Source organism: Mytilus galloprovincialis, chromosome 3, assembly GCF_965363235.1.
Source record: "Mytilus galloprovincialis chromosome 3, xbMytGall1.hap1.1, whole genome shotgun sequence".
NCBI classification, from domain to species: domain Eukaryota; kingdom Metazoa; phylum Mollusca; class Bivalvia; order Mytilida; family Mytilidae; genus Mytilus; species Mytilus galloprovincialis.
In genome coordinates, this window is record NC_134840.1 from 45,502,692 (window position 1) to 45,519,954 (window position 17,263).

The following is a 17,263-nucleotide window of genomic DNA, read 5'->3' on the forward strand; positions in this document are numbered from 1 at the left end:
CGTTACACTTGTCTTTTGGTACATCTGTACATCTCGTCAATCACAAAAAAGACAGCAGTTTAATTGTACGAATCGCATAGACATTAAATTCAGCCGAACAAATATTAAAATTAATGCTGTTGATATGTAGATAATTGAACACATACAAAAGTATATACATTTTCAATAGGTGTTCAGTGCAAACGTTTAATAATTCGTATAACCTATATACAGCCACAATTTTTCACATAAAGGAATGCATGTACATATTCCGACATTTGACAGATGTTTTCCATTCGTTTGATGTTTGAGCTTTTGATTATGTCATTTGATAAAGGACTTTCAGTTTTAAACTTTCCTTGGAATTCGGTATTTTTTTCATTTTACTTTACACATATTTGTGAAGCTCTGTGTCCGAATATTTGCAAAATCACAAAAGCATCTTGCGAAGTAGGATGCTTATCCATTTGAAGCAATTGATTTCTTTCTGTACTTTTCATTACCCAAAGCTTTATGGCTTTATTGCTTTGTTTTTTTGTATGTGTATTTGCTACTTTCTACCTCTCTTTAGAATGGTCCTTATACTCGCTCCATTTGTGTTTATTTTGTTTTGTCTTATTCACAATTGAATATTTTAGGTTAAGTATGCTCTAATTATAAGTAATCAACTACAAGAATTATAAATATGACCTTGTATTTTAAGTTGATATAGTAAGTAATATAAATCTGACAGGCAAACAGACTTTATTTTGTACGCACTTTTATATTGAAAAAATGATTATATTGGATAAAAGTTATGATACAGACACATTTTTTGTACATAAATTATACCTTTCACATCCAACAGACGATTATTTCCAGTTAAAATCTGAAAATTTCATATACGTCACTGTTTGTGGAGTCATGTGCTGCCGTTCCATAGAAGACGTTCGTTGTTATTCTGCGTTTTACATGCTACAAATGTAATATTATATTGTTTATGTATGCGTTTCTCTATGCCGAATTTTCTTGCGTTTGTTTTATTGCATTCCTGTCACTTAGTGTTGTCATTTTAGCGATATGTTTTTTAACGTTGCAAAATAAACGGATTGTTTGGCTAGCCATTCAACCCACCATTTTTAAATGTCCTATCACAAGACAAGATATGGCAACTTTTAACATATAGTATGTTGCCGTTTGTTTTTGTTGCACTTCGGAGTTTCTGGCGTTCCGTTGTTTTACTTTTGTAGTTGAAGTGTTCCCTCGGTTTTAGTTTGTAACCCGGGTAAGTTTTTTTCTCAATCGAGTTATGACTTTTGAACAGCGGTATACTACTGTTGACATTATTGTGACTTCTTTCATTTTCTTTGAAAGTATACATTAAACCCCTTTACATATGTTGAATGCAGAAATATTCTAATGTATAGCTATGAAGAGCATTGTCTGAAAATATTTGCACCAAGGGTTGAGCTGTGTCCTATTTGATCTTGAAAAGGAAATAATCTGTTTACAGAGCAAAAACTGTCCTGGGACTACTAGATCTAAATCTATATTCAACACCATCTATCGTCTGTTCAAATATTTACCTTTTTTGCTTGAAATAACAAAATTATCTGTTCTGCAATTGGTGATGCTTCATACAGTTAATTTAGGAGTACTACCACCATTGTTTTTCTATATTTATCTTTTTAAACTTGTTTTTTCTGTATTTGATTTGACTTTGTATTTCACAAAGCTTAAGTGATTTTGGGTATTGAATGTTCAAATACTAGTTTCCTACCTTTCTTAAGAATGGTCCGTTTACTTGTCTCATTTTGATACCCCCCCCCCCCCCCTCCGCCCAATAGAATATACATTTCCAGTTATGATTTTTGACTTGAAATATAATGATTATAAATGAAATAAGTTGATTGTACCTTGTTATAATTATACTTGCACCATCAAATTAATGCTCCGTATTGTGACAAGTTTATAAGTACATATTAAGCCTATTTATGTGTGTTAGAAGTAGAAATATTCTGTATTATTGATGTGAAGAGCGCAATGTTGCACGACTTTTGCACCAGGGTTTTTTTTTATTGTGTTCCATATATCTTTGATAATATAACGAGTTTACAGAGCGAAAAATATCCTGGGACTACTACATTATGTTAAACAACATCTTTCGTCTGTTTAAGTATTTCTATTTTTGCTTAAAATAACAAACATAACTGTGCTGCAATTAATGATACTTGAAAACAGTTGCATACTTATGGAGTAATACCACCATTTTTCTGTTTTTTATTTTATCTATTATTTTTTGTCTTTTATAGAATTCAAATGTAATTTAGGGAAGCTTAAGACCATGTTGACATTTTTTTAAACCATTTTTTAAAACATTCCTAATTATGTAGGGATTCAACAGAATTTTGTTGTTTTATTTAAACCATTTTGTTGAAGTTTTGATATATTTCTATTTTGGTGAGGTGCTGTTGCATATTATCGACGTACACATTAATAAGTTAATTCTGTAATGCATATAAAGTGATTGTACCGATGCGAGTTGTCTGGAAGCGATATGTATAAATAATTAATAGAAATATGAAACAACAAATTGTTATCCTTTATAATATACAAATAAAATAATTATTGAAATCTAATAAATATATCATGAGCTATCTATTTTGAATCGACATCTTCACCTGCATGACGTACATGAACAATTGATTGCACGTTGAATAATATTACGCAATTTCTGCAGAACTTTTTTGTTTCAAGTTTTACTTTCAGTTTCTAAGTATTAGTTTCTTCTAATTTCTTTGAAAGATCTGTAACTATCATAGTTACTTGAGAACAGGACATTTTTTTTTCACCCTCCCCCTTTTTTCCAACATCTGTAATTTTTTATTTCTATTAATTTCAATTACTTTTCGCGTTTTTCTGTATACTACGAACTTTCATACACTATAGAAAAAAGTGTATTTGCTATTTACTTTCAAGTTTACTATCCACGGAGGCAACTGGTATATTGTGTTTCAAAACTGTGATTTACATTACATCCGTTACATTTCTTCGTTTTTTACATTCTTATGATGAAATAAAACTTGGTGCAAGACAGCAGCTTAGACTAACATTGGGTCGTTAACGACGATGGCAAAGTCCTTCCACAACATTTTAACAATTTATTAGTATAGGCAACCAATATTCATCTTATTTTTATGGATAACAAATCAAATTTGGTAGTTAATTTTTATTGTACAAGACCTTATAAAACATATCTTGATTATTTTAAAATACTGCATTGTAATTCTGTCACATTTAATTATAGCTACTCCACACAAGTTCTCCTGAAGAGCATTGAATGAGATAAATAGAAACAAAACTTTATATACTGTCCCCTCCCCCAAAAAACAACAAAATAAAATTAAGGAACACTTTGTTATGAGGCAATTCCGATGCAAACGTGATAATGAAAGGTTCCTGTAGAAACATGTAGCAACTTATTCAAATGAGTTGGGTTAATTTTGGTTATGAAATTGTAAATCTTAAAAATCAAAAATATACGGAAGCGACTGAAAGTCTAGCCATTTAAATGTAATTTATACATCTTAACGTATTCATTTTTTAAATATATGTCAATGTTTACAAATGAAGTTACTAGTTCAACTTTGAACTAATTTTAATGAATCCATAAAAATACCTCAGCTTCATTAATCATGATTTATTATATTTAAATTTTATAATGTATTATTTAATAGTAATGGGCGTATTCAATTTTAAAAGTAAAAAAAATAACTGGTATTAATGTTGTGTAATTTATCATTCACGGGTAATTATTTATTTCATTTTATGATCGGTTATTTCTTTATAACATATAAATGTCCATTCAGGAAACGTGTTTCTTTCCCTTGTATGTTACAGTTCTAATTCACCTATTTAGTAAATAGTTTTAGATACAGCTTTATATCGTGCAGTACTAACGCATTATAAAATTTTCATTTTAAACTTATTTGATCTTTAAAACGTATAGATTAAAAACAGATCATAAAATATACAATTACTACCCATTCTAATGGCAAAGATTCTGGTCATGTTATATCACTAAACACGTGCATATCTTACATTTATTAACCCTTGAACAAAAAGATAACTTTAAAAATACAAAATAAATCATTGTATCACTGTACAAACCAACCAATACACTTTTCTTGAAGATCGCCAATTGAATATATATGTTGAATCCACAATAGGAGCATAACCTTTTTTCAAAACCAATATTCGGAAAAAAGGGTACTGAACAATTTCGCAAAATTACTTAAAAAAAATCTTCAGATGGTAGACAAAAACCTCGCAATTTAGAGACTAGAAAGTGGAAAAAATGAATAGAGACAAAATATTCTGAAAATTCGGGGATCTAATGATTGCAAAGGAGAAAAACTACTTATTTCAGGAAAGTGGAGCGCTGAACCGACAAACTTAACCCGCCAACTTCTTCGAGTGCCTGTGCAAAGCCAGGCGCATGTTACTTGTTGGTTGTCGTCGGTTACTGTCTTTTATATTTGTTTTTCGTTTATAGATATTTTTTCTAAGTTTTTTTTCGGTTGTATTGTTTCCCTTGGTCATGTCAGGGCCTTTTTATAGCGGACTATCAGATATTAGTGTTGCTCATTGTTGAGGGCTTCATTGTGACCAATGAAATCACGTAAAAGGGACTCTGTACTGGTGGATAATTGATTCATTGGCAATCATATCAAGTCTCTTTTATTATTTTAGAAATTAAACAATTTAGTAAATGTTTCAGACGAATGAACAAAATACCAGAGTCTCCGGGTAGCATTTTAAACATTTTTATATATTATATCAAGTCTAATTGTTGTATTATTATATGAGACTACACAGTCGGGTGAAGCGAAGTAGTAAGTAAGTAGTTGCCCAAGTAAACCCATTGTAGAATAAATGTAATTTCAGTATAGGAACGACTACTCTAATTTCATATGATTCCTTCGGAATAGACAGGAAAGAAAATCGTGGAAATGTCTTGAGTCAAATTCATATATAGTAAGAAATAAAATATGAAATTTAAGTTTCGTAATACTGCAGAATGTAAAATATCTTAACTTTTCTTTAAACGAAAATAAGGAGATTTGATATGGTTCCCAATTCAAATATCTAAAAAGCCAAAGATATTTAAATTTGCACAATCAAGTAATTCGAGAGAAATAAACTTTCCAAAACCTCAAGAAACTTAAAGTTTTAAAACATTTTTTTAATAAATCCAATGACAATTCTTTCATTCTCCGATATTTAGAACGAGAACAAGTTAAGCTTATTTTATTAGTCGAAGCTTTGAAATAGAGAAACAGAGAAAAGAAAGCAAACCAGAAATAAACACTGCATTCCACAGACTGAAAAATACGTTTGACAGCAAGTCGCTTACAAATACCTCATAGTTTGTTAAAGAAAAAGTAAACGTACAGAGAGAATGACATATATACTGTATCGGATAAATTTTCCATCCTCAATTTAGCACTGCCAAACGGATGCCGAAATATAAATGTCGGACATCTGAAGCCCAGATAGTCGCATGTATTTGTCTAAGTTACCATCAAGGTTTGGCGTTTACTATCAAATGTATTCAATTGTTGATATGTTGGCACATTTTCTGTTTTCTTTTTCAGAAACATCATCTTAAGAAATAAATAATGGCAATGAAAACTTACATGGTTATTTTCTTCAGTCTGTTAAAATCAGTAATCAGTCAAGGTTTGTATGATTAAGTTACAATTTGTGGGATTTATTTGAATTGATATCAAAAATGAACGACACATCATTTGCAAAGGTGAAGTGCATTACATTTTTAAGGAGACATGGATGATGACCCATATTATTTTTTTTTAAATTGTATACACAGTACATGTTAATGCAATACGTTCTATTCTAATTATAAACACACGTATAAAGTCAATAAACATGTAAATAAGTACCAACCAGCTTTCAGAAGCTTATGAATCACTGTCGTCCATTTACAAAATATTCCATAAATAAACTGGAAAATCGTATTAGTTCTTATCATATATGAGGCTAAAATCTTCTAGAAACTTTCAATATATCAGTCGTGACTTAATACAATGTTTCACACATATTTCAATTATTCAACAAAAATTAAAAGACAATTACGGGCGTAAAGTTCTGGGTCATTAAACATACGACCTTCAGCATGGAGGAAAAGCCATCCCGAGAAAATAAATAAAAAAAAACTTGGTTAGGCTACTAAGTATTTAGAATTGGCGAGAACAAAATAGTATGCCACAGCAACATAAAAAAATCATATTCCTCTCTATTATACATCAAAATGGCATTAAACCTCACCGTACATCCTTCAACCATGACCAAAAACCATACCACATAGTCAGCTATAAAAAAACCGAAATAATAAATGTAAAATAATTCAGACGAAAAAAATAACAGACCAATGTATGTACAAAATAATGAACGAAAAACAAATGTGACAGACATGGACAAACGACAACCACTGAATTGCAGGTTTCTGACAGGCACATGGACATACAGAATGTTTGTAAGCCCCATCCAACCTTTATTACGGGTCAGTAGTTTGATAGTACAACATCATAACAAACTGAAAAAAATCAGTTGAAAAGAAATGAACTTTGAACTCTGAACTATTTAAGATATAACGTATGTGTTTTAACATTAGATATTTTAAATATTACATATGCATCAGTATCTACAGTCTACACTTCCAATGACACTGATAGAAAAACTCAAATCAAAACTTGAGAAAAAATATTGGAATGCAAAAGGAACACACATTACCATAACAATTTGTAAATTATGATATATTAATATTATTATATTTTGTAAACAGATTCAAGCTCTATAATGCCATCTATGTCCGAAAGTATGTCTATGATGTCAGACAGCATCATGCCAATGTCCTCATCAGCAATGTCATGGTCTTATATGATCTCCGGTACTCTTCTATCTGAAGAATGTGAATGTCCTATATCTGAAATGTTTTCAAAGTCAATGACACAATACCAATCTGCATCATTTGATACGACAATATTAGTTCAATCATCAGATTCATATGATATGATGTCAGTGTCAGATTCATATTCCATGATGTCAATGTCAGATTCATATGATATGATGTCAATGTCAGATCAGTCACCATCATATTCCATGACATCGGTCCTTTTAGAACAATCTATGGTATCTTCGTCTGATTGGATGTCACATCAATGTCAGTGCAGTTCCGAAACAATAAGCATGATGTCTATGTCCTCTTTGTATACGGACTCTTCATTTCTAATTGAACCATCTTCAACTATGTATATGGAACCTACATCAATGGTGTCAATGGAACCATCAATGGAACTTTCGTCAATGATTTCAATGGAACAATCGTCAATGATGTCAATGGAACCATCTATTATGTCAATGGAACCGTCGTCTATGTCAATGGAAGCGTCTATGATGTCAATGGAACCGTCGTCTATGATGTCAATGGAAGCATCTATGATGTCAATGGAACCGTCGTCTATGTCAATGGAACCATCTATGATGTCAATGGAACCGTCAATGGAACCGTCTATGATGTCAATGGAACCATCTATGGTGTCGATGGAATCATCTATGATGTCAATGGAACCATCTATGATGTCAATGGAACCGTCGTCTATGATGTCAATGGAACCATCTATGATGTCAGTAGAACCATCTATGATGTCAATGGAACCGTCAATGGAACCGTCTATGATGTCAATGGAACTGTCTATGATGTCAATGGAACCATCTATGGTGTCGATGGAACCATCTATGATGTCAATGGAACCGTCGTCTATGATGTCAATGGAACCATCTATGATGTCAATGGAACCGTCTATGATGTCAGTGGAACCATCTATGATGTCAATGGAACCGTCAATGGAACCGTCTATGATGTCAATGGAACCGTCTATGATGTCAATGGAACCATCTATGGTGTCGATGGAACCATCTATGGTGGCGATGGAATCATCTTTGATGTCAATGGAACCATCTATGATGTCAATGGAACCATCTATGATGTCAATGGAACCATCTATGATGTCAATGGAACCATCTATGATGTCAATAGAACCATCTATGATGTCAATGGAACCATCTATGATGTCAGTGGAGGCATCTATGTCAATGACACCATCTATGATGTCAATGGATCCATCTATGTCAATGGAGCCATCTATGTCGTTGGAGCCATCTACGTCTATGGAGCCATCTATGCCAGTGGAGCCATCTATGTCAATGGATCCATCTATGTCAATGGAGCCATCTATGTCGTTGGAGCCATCTATGTCAATGGAGCTGTCTATGTCAATGCAGCCATCTATGATGTCGATGGAGCCATCTATGTCAATGGAACCGTCTATGGTGTCAATGGAACCGTCTTCCGTGATGTCAATGGAACCGTCGTCAATGGTATCAATGGAACCGTCTTCCGTGACGTCAATTGAACCGTCGTCAAATATGGCAATTGAACCGTCATCAGTGATGTCGATGGGACCATCTATGATGTCAATGGAACCGTCGTCAATAATGGCAATGGAACCGTCATCAATGATGTCGATGGAACCTTCGTCAATAGTGGCAATGGAACCGTCGTCCATGATGTCAATGCAACCGTCGTCTCTGATGTCATCTTTTGTGATGTACTCGTCAGCGACAGAAATGTTATCAAATTCTGTCGAAACACCACAATCCTCTGTTATTCCGTCAGAGATGTCGGACACACCATTGAATACAATGTCAAGCTCAATAACACCATCATCTAGTTCATCCATCATGCCTACATCAAGCGTAACAGTGAACACTGTACAGTATATAGTAAACAATTGCTATAATTCATCTGATACTTTGCAATGTTTGATTGGCAATTACTTACCAGGTAAGACTACAATCGGCTTTGTTCATCATTGTCGCTTCCTTAAAGAGAAGCTATATTAGGACCTATTTTAATCCTCAAGTGGCAAAAGTAGAATAGTTTTATATTTGAACGATAAATAAATAGGATAGATAATTCGTACAAAGAAAGGTTGACAACGCATGACTACAAGATATTCTAGTCCAAGTTACCAAATATTAAATAAACAAACTGCTTTATTATAACCAAGTATGATTTTGAATACATTTCAGTTTTTATACCTGCAGTTGTAGCTTAATACGGCAGTCATAAACAAATGAGCAATTGAGATTAAATAATCAAAAATTTGTATCGATGAAATCAATAACAAGTATATGTTTTTTTTCTCTTCGCAGCATGTCAGTCATCTGCAGATGTTGAGTGCGTAATTTCTGAAATAGAAGCTGCTTGTAAGTTTAAAGCAAATTATGAGCAGATAATTCATAACATTTAAGGTTAATTAACGAAATACTATCGATCTTACTTGAGAAAAAAGTCCTGGTATACCAAAGTTGGAAGCTTATATACAGATTTTTTTGTGGGACTTGAGGATACTGGAGCATGTCAATCTTAATTACAATTTTTTGAGCAAACATTTTTACAAACAAAGCATGCAAGTAAATCAAACATTAAACTTGCTAGCATTAGGATAACAGCTTTAGGAACACAAATCTTTTATGCAATTTAAAAGATGATTTGCAAGTGGAGCAACTCATCCGATATATGGTTATGCCTGAAACGTCATAGAAACATTGCACACATATTGAGTTGTACACCTGCTATTATTGAATTGTTTGATTAATTATTTCAAAATTTAATACATAATCAAATTCAAATTAATTTTCGAGTTGTGTACCTTCGATTCTAAATTTGTTTTTTTCATTTTTATATATAACAAAACTAAATAAAAATATATATGTAAATAAAAATAATTGAGAATGAAAAATGGTCTTTTTTTAAGCGTGTGTAAATTCAACCATGGTTAATGAAACTTGCATGGAAAATACGTATGGAGGTAAGTTTAAACTAAATTTTTTTGCCGCTAATAAAAAGTAAAATCACAAAAATACTGAACTCAGAGGAAAATCAAATCGGAAAGTCCCTAATCAAATGGCAAAATCAAATGACAAAACACATCAAAAACGAATGGACAGCAACTGTCATATTCCTGGTTTTATAGCGCTAAACCTCTCACTTTGTACGACAGTATCATCAAATTCCGTTATATTTACAGTGATGCGTGAACTAAACAGACATAATAAATAAAATAAAAGTAAAAATATGGGTACAGCAAAGGATGAATTTAGAAAAAAATATTGCAATCAAACAACACCGTTATAAAATGTAACAATTTACATGACCTCATCAAGTTCAACGATAGATTTACATCCATATAAATGGTAAACTATAAAACGCCAAAAGTATATAAATAAATACAAGCAAGTTATAAATAAATTCGTATGAGAGGAACAAAGATCTGACAACACCGAATTCACATATGATTAAAAACGAAAGTTACAACTCATTGAAAATAACTGAAAAGATAATTGACTGCAAACAGACACAATAGGGTGTCACGGGTGAGATTTAACTTGTTTTGTAAGTAACATACCCTTCATAACTATCATGCAAACTATGGACTTGTTTAGAGTTAAATTTCGGTTGTTTGGTTGTATATCTACTTAAATCGGTTTTAATTTTTATACTATGATTCTATACAAGGGATAAGGTATGCCTTGCGTACTTAAGCTGAATATTGTTTTATTTTATAGCATGTTTAATATCAAATCTGAACACAGCCTTGACATGTTTGAAGAACAGTGTAGGAGCTGGTTGTAAGTTAAAATTAAAATTGTTATGTTGTCATGTATTATTAGTTACATGGTGTGTTAGTGACCTAATACGAGATATATGGGGTCAGTAAATTCCAAATGGGGTGAGAGCGAAGCTCGAATCCCCATATTGAATTTACTGACTCCATATATCTCGTATTATGTCACTAGCACACCGTGTAACGAATTTATCTTACCGACTATCTTCACATGTGGTATTGTGACTAGCGGTCTATCAAAATGATCAAGTCTTCAATACTTAGTAGATCCTACTTCCATTTGTCTATACAGAAAACAAATGCCAACGATAACAACTTTTGAGCTTTAAATTTGTTTTGTGGATTTATTTCAATCGTTCATTACATGTATCAGTTTCTTCGTATGTTAAATCCTTTCCGATTTCTTATTTGTTTTTTGTTTTAAAAGGGAAGTAACTCCGTTATGCAACAACTTGTTGGCACTAATTATGTTTTATGAACTTATTTCAACCTTTCATCATCAATTTCTTTGTCTGTTGAATCAGATTTTTCCAAGATAAATATCAATACATCACAACACTTTAATTAAAGCTACTGCTTAATTTTACTTTTGACGTTAATTCTCGGATAATTAATTGATATAGAATAAACAAATGTGGAATTAGTTCTAAGAAGAAAATTATCTATCAGAGTCCAAATAACGTTGATTTGTGCAATTGTATGTCGCAGGCAAGGCTTATAGCAATGGGCAAAACCATACCGTATAGTCTGTTTGAAAAGGCCCCGCAATTAAATTTTTTTTTTGTTAATCATCTTTTCAACGTTTCTGTAAGGTTACGGATCTCTAAATATTTTGGCTTCGGACATCACTACAGAGACATTTATTGTTGAAGAAACATCCAATGCAGTAAAACTGGTACCGTTTATATTATTAGTGGTTATGTACAGTAGAAATATCATCACGGTTACTGTTATCGCAATTGTTTTTAAATCAACAATAAAATTTAATTTAGACTGATCTTTACTGTGTGTTGTGATTCCCAACAGTTTTATATGAGGGTCGAAATTGGTGTCCATTTAAATAACTTAAATCCGTCGTTAAAACGTTAAAAACGAACATTCAGTAGTCCATGAGGGGGAAATACATCTTTAATCATCTTATCACAGTTCTATTCGACTTTATACAAAAAATTATGCTTGTAAGTTTTGTGGAACTGTAGTGTTGAATGTAGAAAAGTTATAAATGGCAAACGAATTGAAAAGTAAAATAATAATAATTTTAAAATCCAAGAAAATTCCAAACTGAAAGGCCCTGAACAAAAGCTCGAACATCAAATGAATGAAAACAGCTGAAAATATTTCTTACTGAAACGATTTTCAAAAGCGTAATTTATTAAAAAAAATCCAAAGAGTTTTTAATTGAACAAGGAACATATTATATTATTAACTGACATATTTGTATATAAAACTAACTCACCTTTCAAAATCATTACAAAAAAAGTAAAATCACAAAAATACTGAACTCAGAGGAAAATCAACTCGGAAAGTCTGCAATCACATGGCAAAATCAAATAACAAAACGCATCAAAAACGAATGGACAAGAACTGTCATATTCCTGACTTGGTACAGGCATTTTCAAATGTAGAAAATGGTGGATTGAACCTGGTTTTATAGCTAGCTAAACCTCTCACTTGTATGACAGTCGCATCAAATTCCATTATATTGTCAACGATGCGTGAACAAAACAAACAGACACAATAAGTAACAAGGTAAAAAAATAGGGGTACAATATTGTTTTCTAATTTCAGCTTGTCTTTCTTCAAGTGATGCTACTCAGTGTCTTATAAACGCTTTTTCGGCAGGTATGTAGATAAAACAATGTGTATATTCTAAATAAAGGCAACAGTAGTATATCCCGGTTCGAAAGTCATAAATCGATTGAGAGATAAACAAATCCGGGTTACAAACTAAAATTGAGAGAAACATATAAACTATGAGAGGAAAACAACAAAACAACAGAAACACTTAAGTGCAACAAAAAACTAACGACAATTCAAAATATATAGAAACTACTATTAGATAACAACTGCCATATTCCTGACTAGGTACAGGACATTTTAAGACTTTATGGCAATGTTAAATATACCGCTATAATGACAACATTACATGACAGGAATACAGTGCAAATAATTGCAAGAACACCCTGAACAAGGAAATACATAAATAACTAATATAATAGTACATTTAGACATGTTAATCACAGAATAACAACGAATACCTAAAACAATTAAGGACAGTACAAAAAAAAAAACAGCCGCACAAATGTATCAACGCCACAAAATTTAATCCTGGTATCTCTGATGAGTTTATTTATATATTAAATGATATCTTTTTCTTGCAGGTTACTCAGTACTGACAGGAGACTCTCACTATCGCCTGTTTATAGAAGTAGTATGTGCACTGATAGTAATCTCTATACAAAAACTGTGGATAACTGGTTTTCTATAAGTAATAATCAAAATGAGACAAATATTCAAACATCATCGAAAACTACAGCACTTGCAATACACTGTTGCCTTCGCTATGAGAATCTAGAAAAGGACCGTCCATGTTATTTTTACTGTGATATAAACTCAAATGTTCACCTTATTGTTATCTTTATAAAATGGTTGTCTTTCCTATTTCGCTCACCTTGATGATATGCTCATGTTCAGTTACTATCATTACTTTGCACACGTAGTGCATACGTAATGATAAAATCATTTTAAGCATCGCCTGAAACTCGGAGCCAAACAGAAATAACGTATACACGGTTATATATCATAAAACGAGAAGACAGTTATTAATTTTGGTTTGTCAGTGTTTAGATTTGTTTACTACTGACCAGATATTGAAAAGTCATTGTCATGATGATTTTGTAATATCGTTAAAAATTTCGATTTTTTTTGGTGGCTCATTCTGTGGCAAATATTGTTGAATTGATAACCAATGCCTCCGAAAGTACCATATATTGTTGTTTCTCAGAATCAAACGGGTGATCAACCTTCAGTACTTGTATAACATTTCCAGGAATAATGTGCTGATGATAGTTTAATTAAAAATAGGTCACATGAGGCCTAACTTGATTCTTATTTTTCCTATTTTTTTAAAAAATCTCCTCAGAAGTACAAAGTTAATTAATCTATTATACCTTTCCTGTCTTTTTAGACTCTATATTTAAAATAAAATCAAATCATCATGATCAAACAAAAAATCCATGGTAATTAATGGGAATTCTGGATGAAGAATGATCTTCTGTGTAACAATATGCCTGTTATGCAATAAAATAAATGTCAAATCAATAATCAGAAGCTAATGATACAACTAGACTGCAAAAAATCAGCAATATTTGGAGATCATCTGAAAATAAAATAAATAATGGATCTAGCATAAGTACATGGTAAAGTAAATAAACTACTCAAATTATAAGAGTACTGATAAAATAATCAAATTAAAGAATCTTAAATTTTATTTTGAAACTAAAACTAAAAGGGAAACTCTAAAAAAGATTATTTTTTTTTTTAATTTTCGACTTAATGATTGGCCTACATAGCTATCCTTATTTTAATCACTATATGATTTTTATTTATTTCACTTTCATTTTGGCACTAGACTTTAAACAAGCATCAATAAACAATCAATATTGCATTCTAATTAGATTGGCAAATATAACCCTATTTCTAGTTAACTTGAAAAAGAAGGAACTTTATTTTAGGCAAAACCTGTCAACCTTCTAGATTTTATCAGATTTCAATGTGGTCATTGTTGACATTGGATGTAGACATGTGATGGTAACATGCCTTCCTCTATCTTCTAACTTTTGTACATAATGTTAATAACGACGAGAAGGCTCAATAAGAACCTTGAAACTTAATTTTAAATGTATTTGTATCGATGAATGACAAGAATGGAATTATATCGATGAATGACAAGAATGGAATTATATCGATGAATGACAACAATGGAATTGTATCGATGAATGACAAGAATGGGATTTCAAGATTATAAAAGAGACCAAAAAGGGGGAAAGCTCCATACTTGTTCGGTATATTCCTTTTCGAAAGTTTCGATCTTTATAAATAGGGCGTTGTTAAAACAAAATCGAATAGTAAGAGTAAAATCAGGAAAAAAATATAGAAAAAGCAAATGGAATGTTATACTGTACGACAACACATATTAACATTTTGACTTATTTTTTTGTAAATATATGAGATGATAATTACAATGTAGAACAATATTTTGTAATAAATCATAAACATTGTGGTAATTCTTATAGGGAGAAGTATGTGTTAGAATGCAAGATACTATATTGATATTAGAATTAGATTTTTAAACATTTTTTGTAGTTCTTACATTCCATTGTTATTTTATTTTTCTATTTTGTTTACACAATATATATTTTGAAAATTTCATTGACTGAATCATTTGCATATTTGTGTCATTCATGTTTAAACTGTTCTATACCTTTCACAAGATCCTTTGGTACATATAAGTTGTTTGGCTTTATAACTATTTTGATATGAGCGTCACTGATGAGTCTTATGTAGACGAATCGCGCGTCTGGCGTACTAAATCGTAATCCTGGTATTTTGGATAACTAATTACAGAGTATTCCTTAAATCCTTAAAACAAATCTGGGGTTGAATTATTCGCTAGAATTGTCAACACTGTATTTTTATTTATGTATGTTTACTTTAGAACTCCATATTTTACTTTTCTTTGGATAAATGTTATTTGTTCATATTCTATGTAATTTTCAGAAATCTGTATAATTGTTACTAGTTCTATGAGCTGAAATATTTCCTAATGCATATGACAATTCTGACGCGAGTTCGACCCAAACAATGAACAATTATCAGTTCTAAGTGCATTTTATAGATTTATAATCGACAACAATAGCTCAATCAAGAATGATCATGAATCAGATGTTTACGATAAAAACAAATCAATAAAAAATAATAATACGAAGCATCAAAAATATAATTTCATTTTATGTCTTACATTGCGCAAAAATTGTGCTGGGGAAAACTGTGATATGATTGTTGTTGATTTTTAAATAAAATATTTCACTTAGTCGTTTATTTGATTTGAAGACCATACATTTCCTGAAAATCTAATTCAATATCGTGTAATTTGATATCCCTGTAAGGATCTCAACAAGCAGATAGATAAAAACAATTACGGGACGTAGCAACAAAATTGCCATTTACTTGTTCTTATCTATATTAAAACACTACTGTTTTATAATTTGTTTAAAAAGTATTATTTTAAGTTTCAAATACATAATTGTGTTGTTTCTATCAAAAATTTCCAAAACTATGATACTTTAGCAAATTGTAATTTATTAGATTTAACAATAAAGAGGCAAAAGTTACCAAAGGGACATTCCAACTGAAGTCGAAAATAAACTGAAAAGACAACGCCATGGCAAAAACGAAAAAGACCAAAAGACAAACAATAGTATACAAAACACAATATAAAGACTGAGCAACACGGATACTCACTCATAAATATATGCCTGTATTCACGATGAAACCAATATTGCAGTTCTGCTCGCGCATTAGATTTTTTTATGTTTAAGCGAGGAGTAGTGATGACCTGTCCTGTCCCTAGATATAACAGGTTTTACTTTTCTGAACACCTTATTTCACCCCCGAATTTAAGGGAAGTGCACGTTGCTCGAATTTAGTTTCTTTGTTTTTATCCCACATTGTTGTCAATATACTGGAATTCTATGCAACTGTCATACAAGTGCGAGATTTATCTAAGTTTAATCCACTATTTTCTACATAAGGAGATACACGTACCAAGTCAGGAATGTGATAGTTGTTTTCCGTTTGTTTGATGTCTTTGAGTTTTTGATTTTTCCATTTGATAAAAAGTAAAATCACAACAATACTGAACTCAGAGGAAATCCAATCGGAAAGTCCATAATCACATGGCAAAATCAAATGACAAAACACATCAAAAACGAATGGACAAGAACTGTCATTTTCCTAACTTGGTACAGGCATTTTCAAATGTAGAAAATGATGGATTAAACCTGATTTTAATGCGTTAAACATTTCACTTTGATGACAGTCTCATCAAATTCCGTTATATTTACAATGATGCGTGAACTAAACAGACATAATAAATAAAATAGTCAAGATATGGGTACAGCAGTCATCATCGTGTAACAATTTTAAAAGGAACAATTTAACAAAACACAAAAAAAAACATCTATCTACAAACACATTCAAAAAGGATATTCCCTTATGGACTTCGTTTGGAGTTCGGTATTTTTGTTATTTTAGTGTTTTGGTATTTCCGTCGGTTTTATCCAGGGTATTGACTATTTTCTTATTAATGATTGTTATAACACCCTTTGTATCTTCTTCCTCATCGCATTTGAAAAGTTCATTCTAAAATGACTGCATTGATGAAACTAGGTGTTTGCCAAATAATTAAATATTATACTAGTATGTATATGATTAATGTATTAACCTCCATTTATGTTATACTTGAAGTCAAT

At 31.5% G+C, this 17,263-nt stretch overlaps 1 protein-coding gene across 2 annotated transcripts in view; it reads left to right on the plus strand.

Annotated features, from left to right (window-relative positions):
• The window catches only part of LOC143068095 (uncharacterized), a 48,609-nt gene extending 32,787 nt beyond the window's left edge, over positions 1-15,822 (plus strand). For both annotated transcript variants that reach the window (XM_076241865.1, XM_076241864.1), the window contains exons 2-8: positions 5,616-5,700; positions 6,824-8,884; positions 9,256-9,309; positions 9,861-9,914; positions 10,672-10,734; positions 12,519-12,572; positions 13,112-15,822. In XM_076241865.1, the coding sequence (XP_076097980.1) occupies positions 5,640-5,700; positions 6,824-8,884; positions 9,256-9,309; positions 9,861-9,914; positions 10,672-10,734; positions 12,519-12,572; positions 13,112-13,218 (2,454 nt within the window). In that variant the 5' untranslated portion in view covers positions 5,616-5,639 and the 3' untranslated portion in view covers positions 13,219-15,822. The remainder of the gene's footprint in view (positions 1-5,615; positions 5,701-6,823; positions 8,885-9,255; positions 9,310-9,860; positions 9,915-10,671; positions 10,735-12,518; positions 12,573-13,111) is intronic.
• Positions 15,823-17,263: the final 1,441 nt, after the last annotated feature.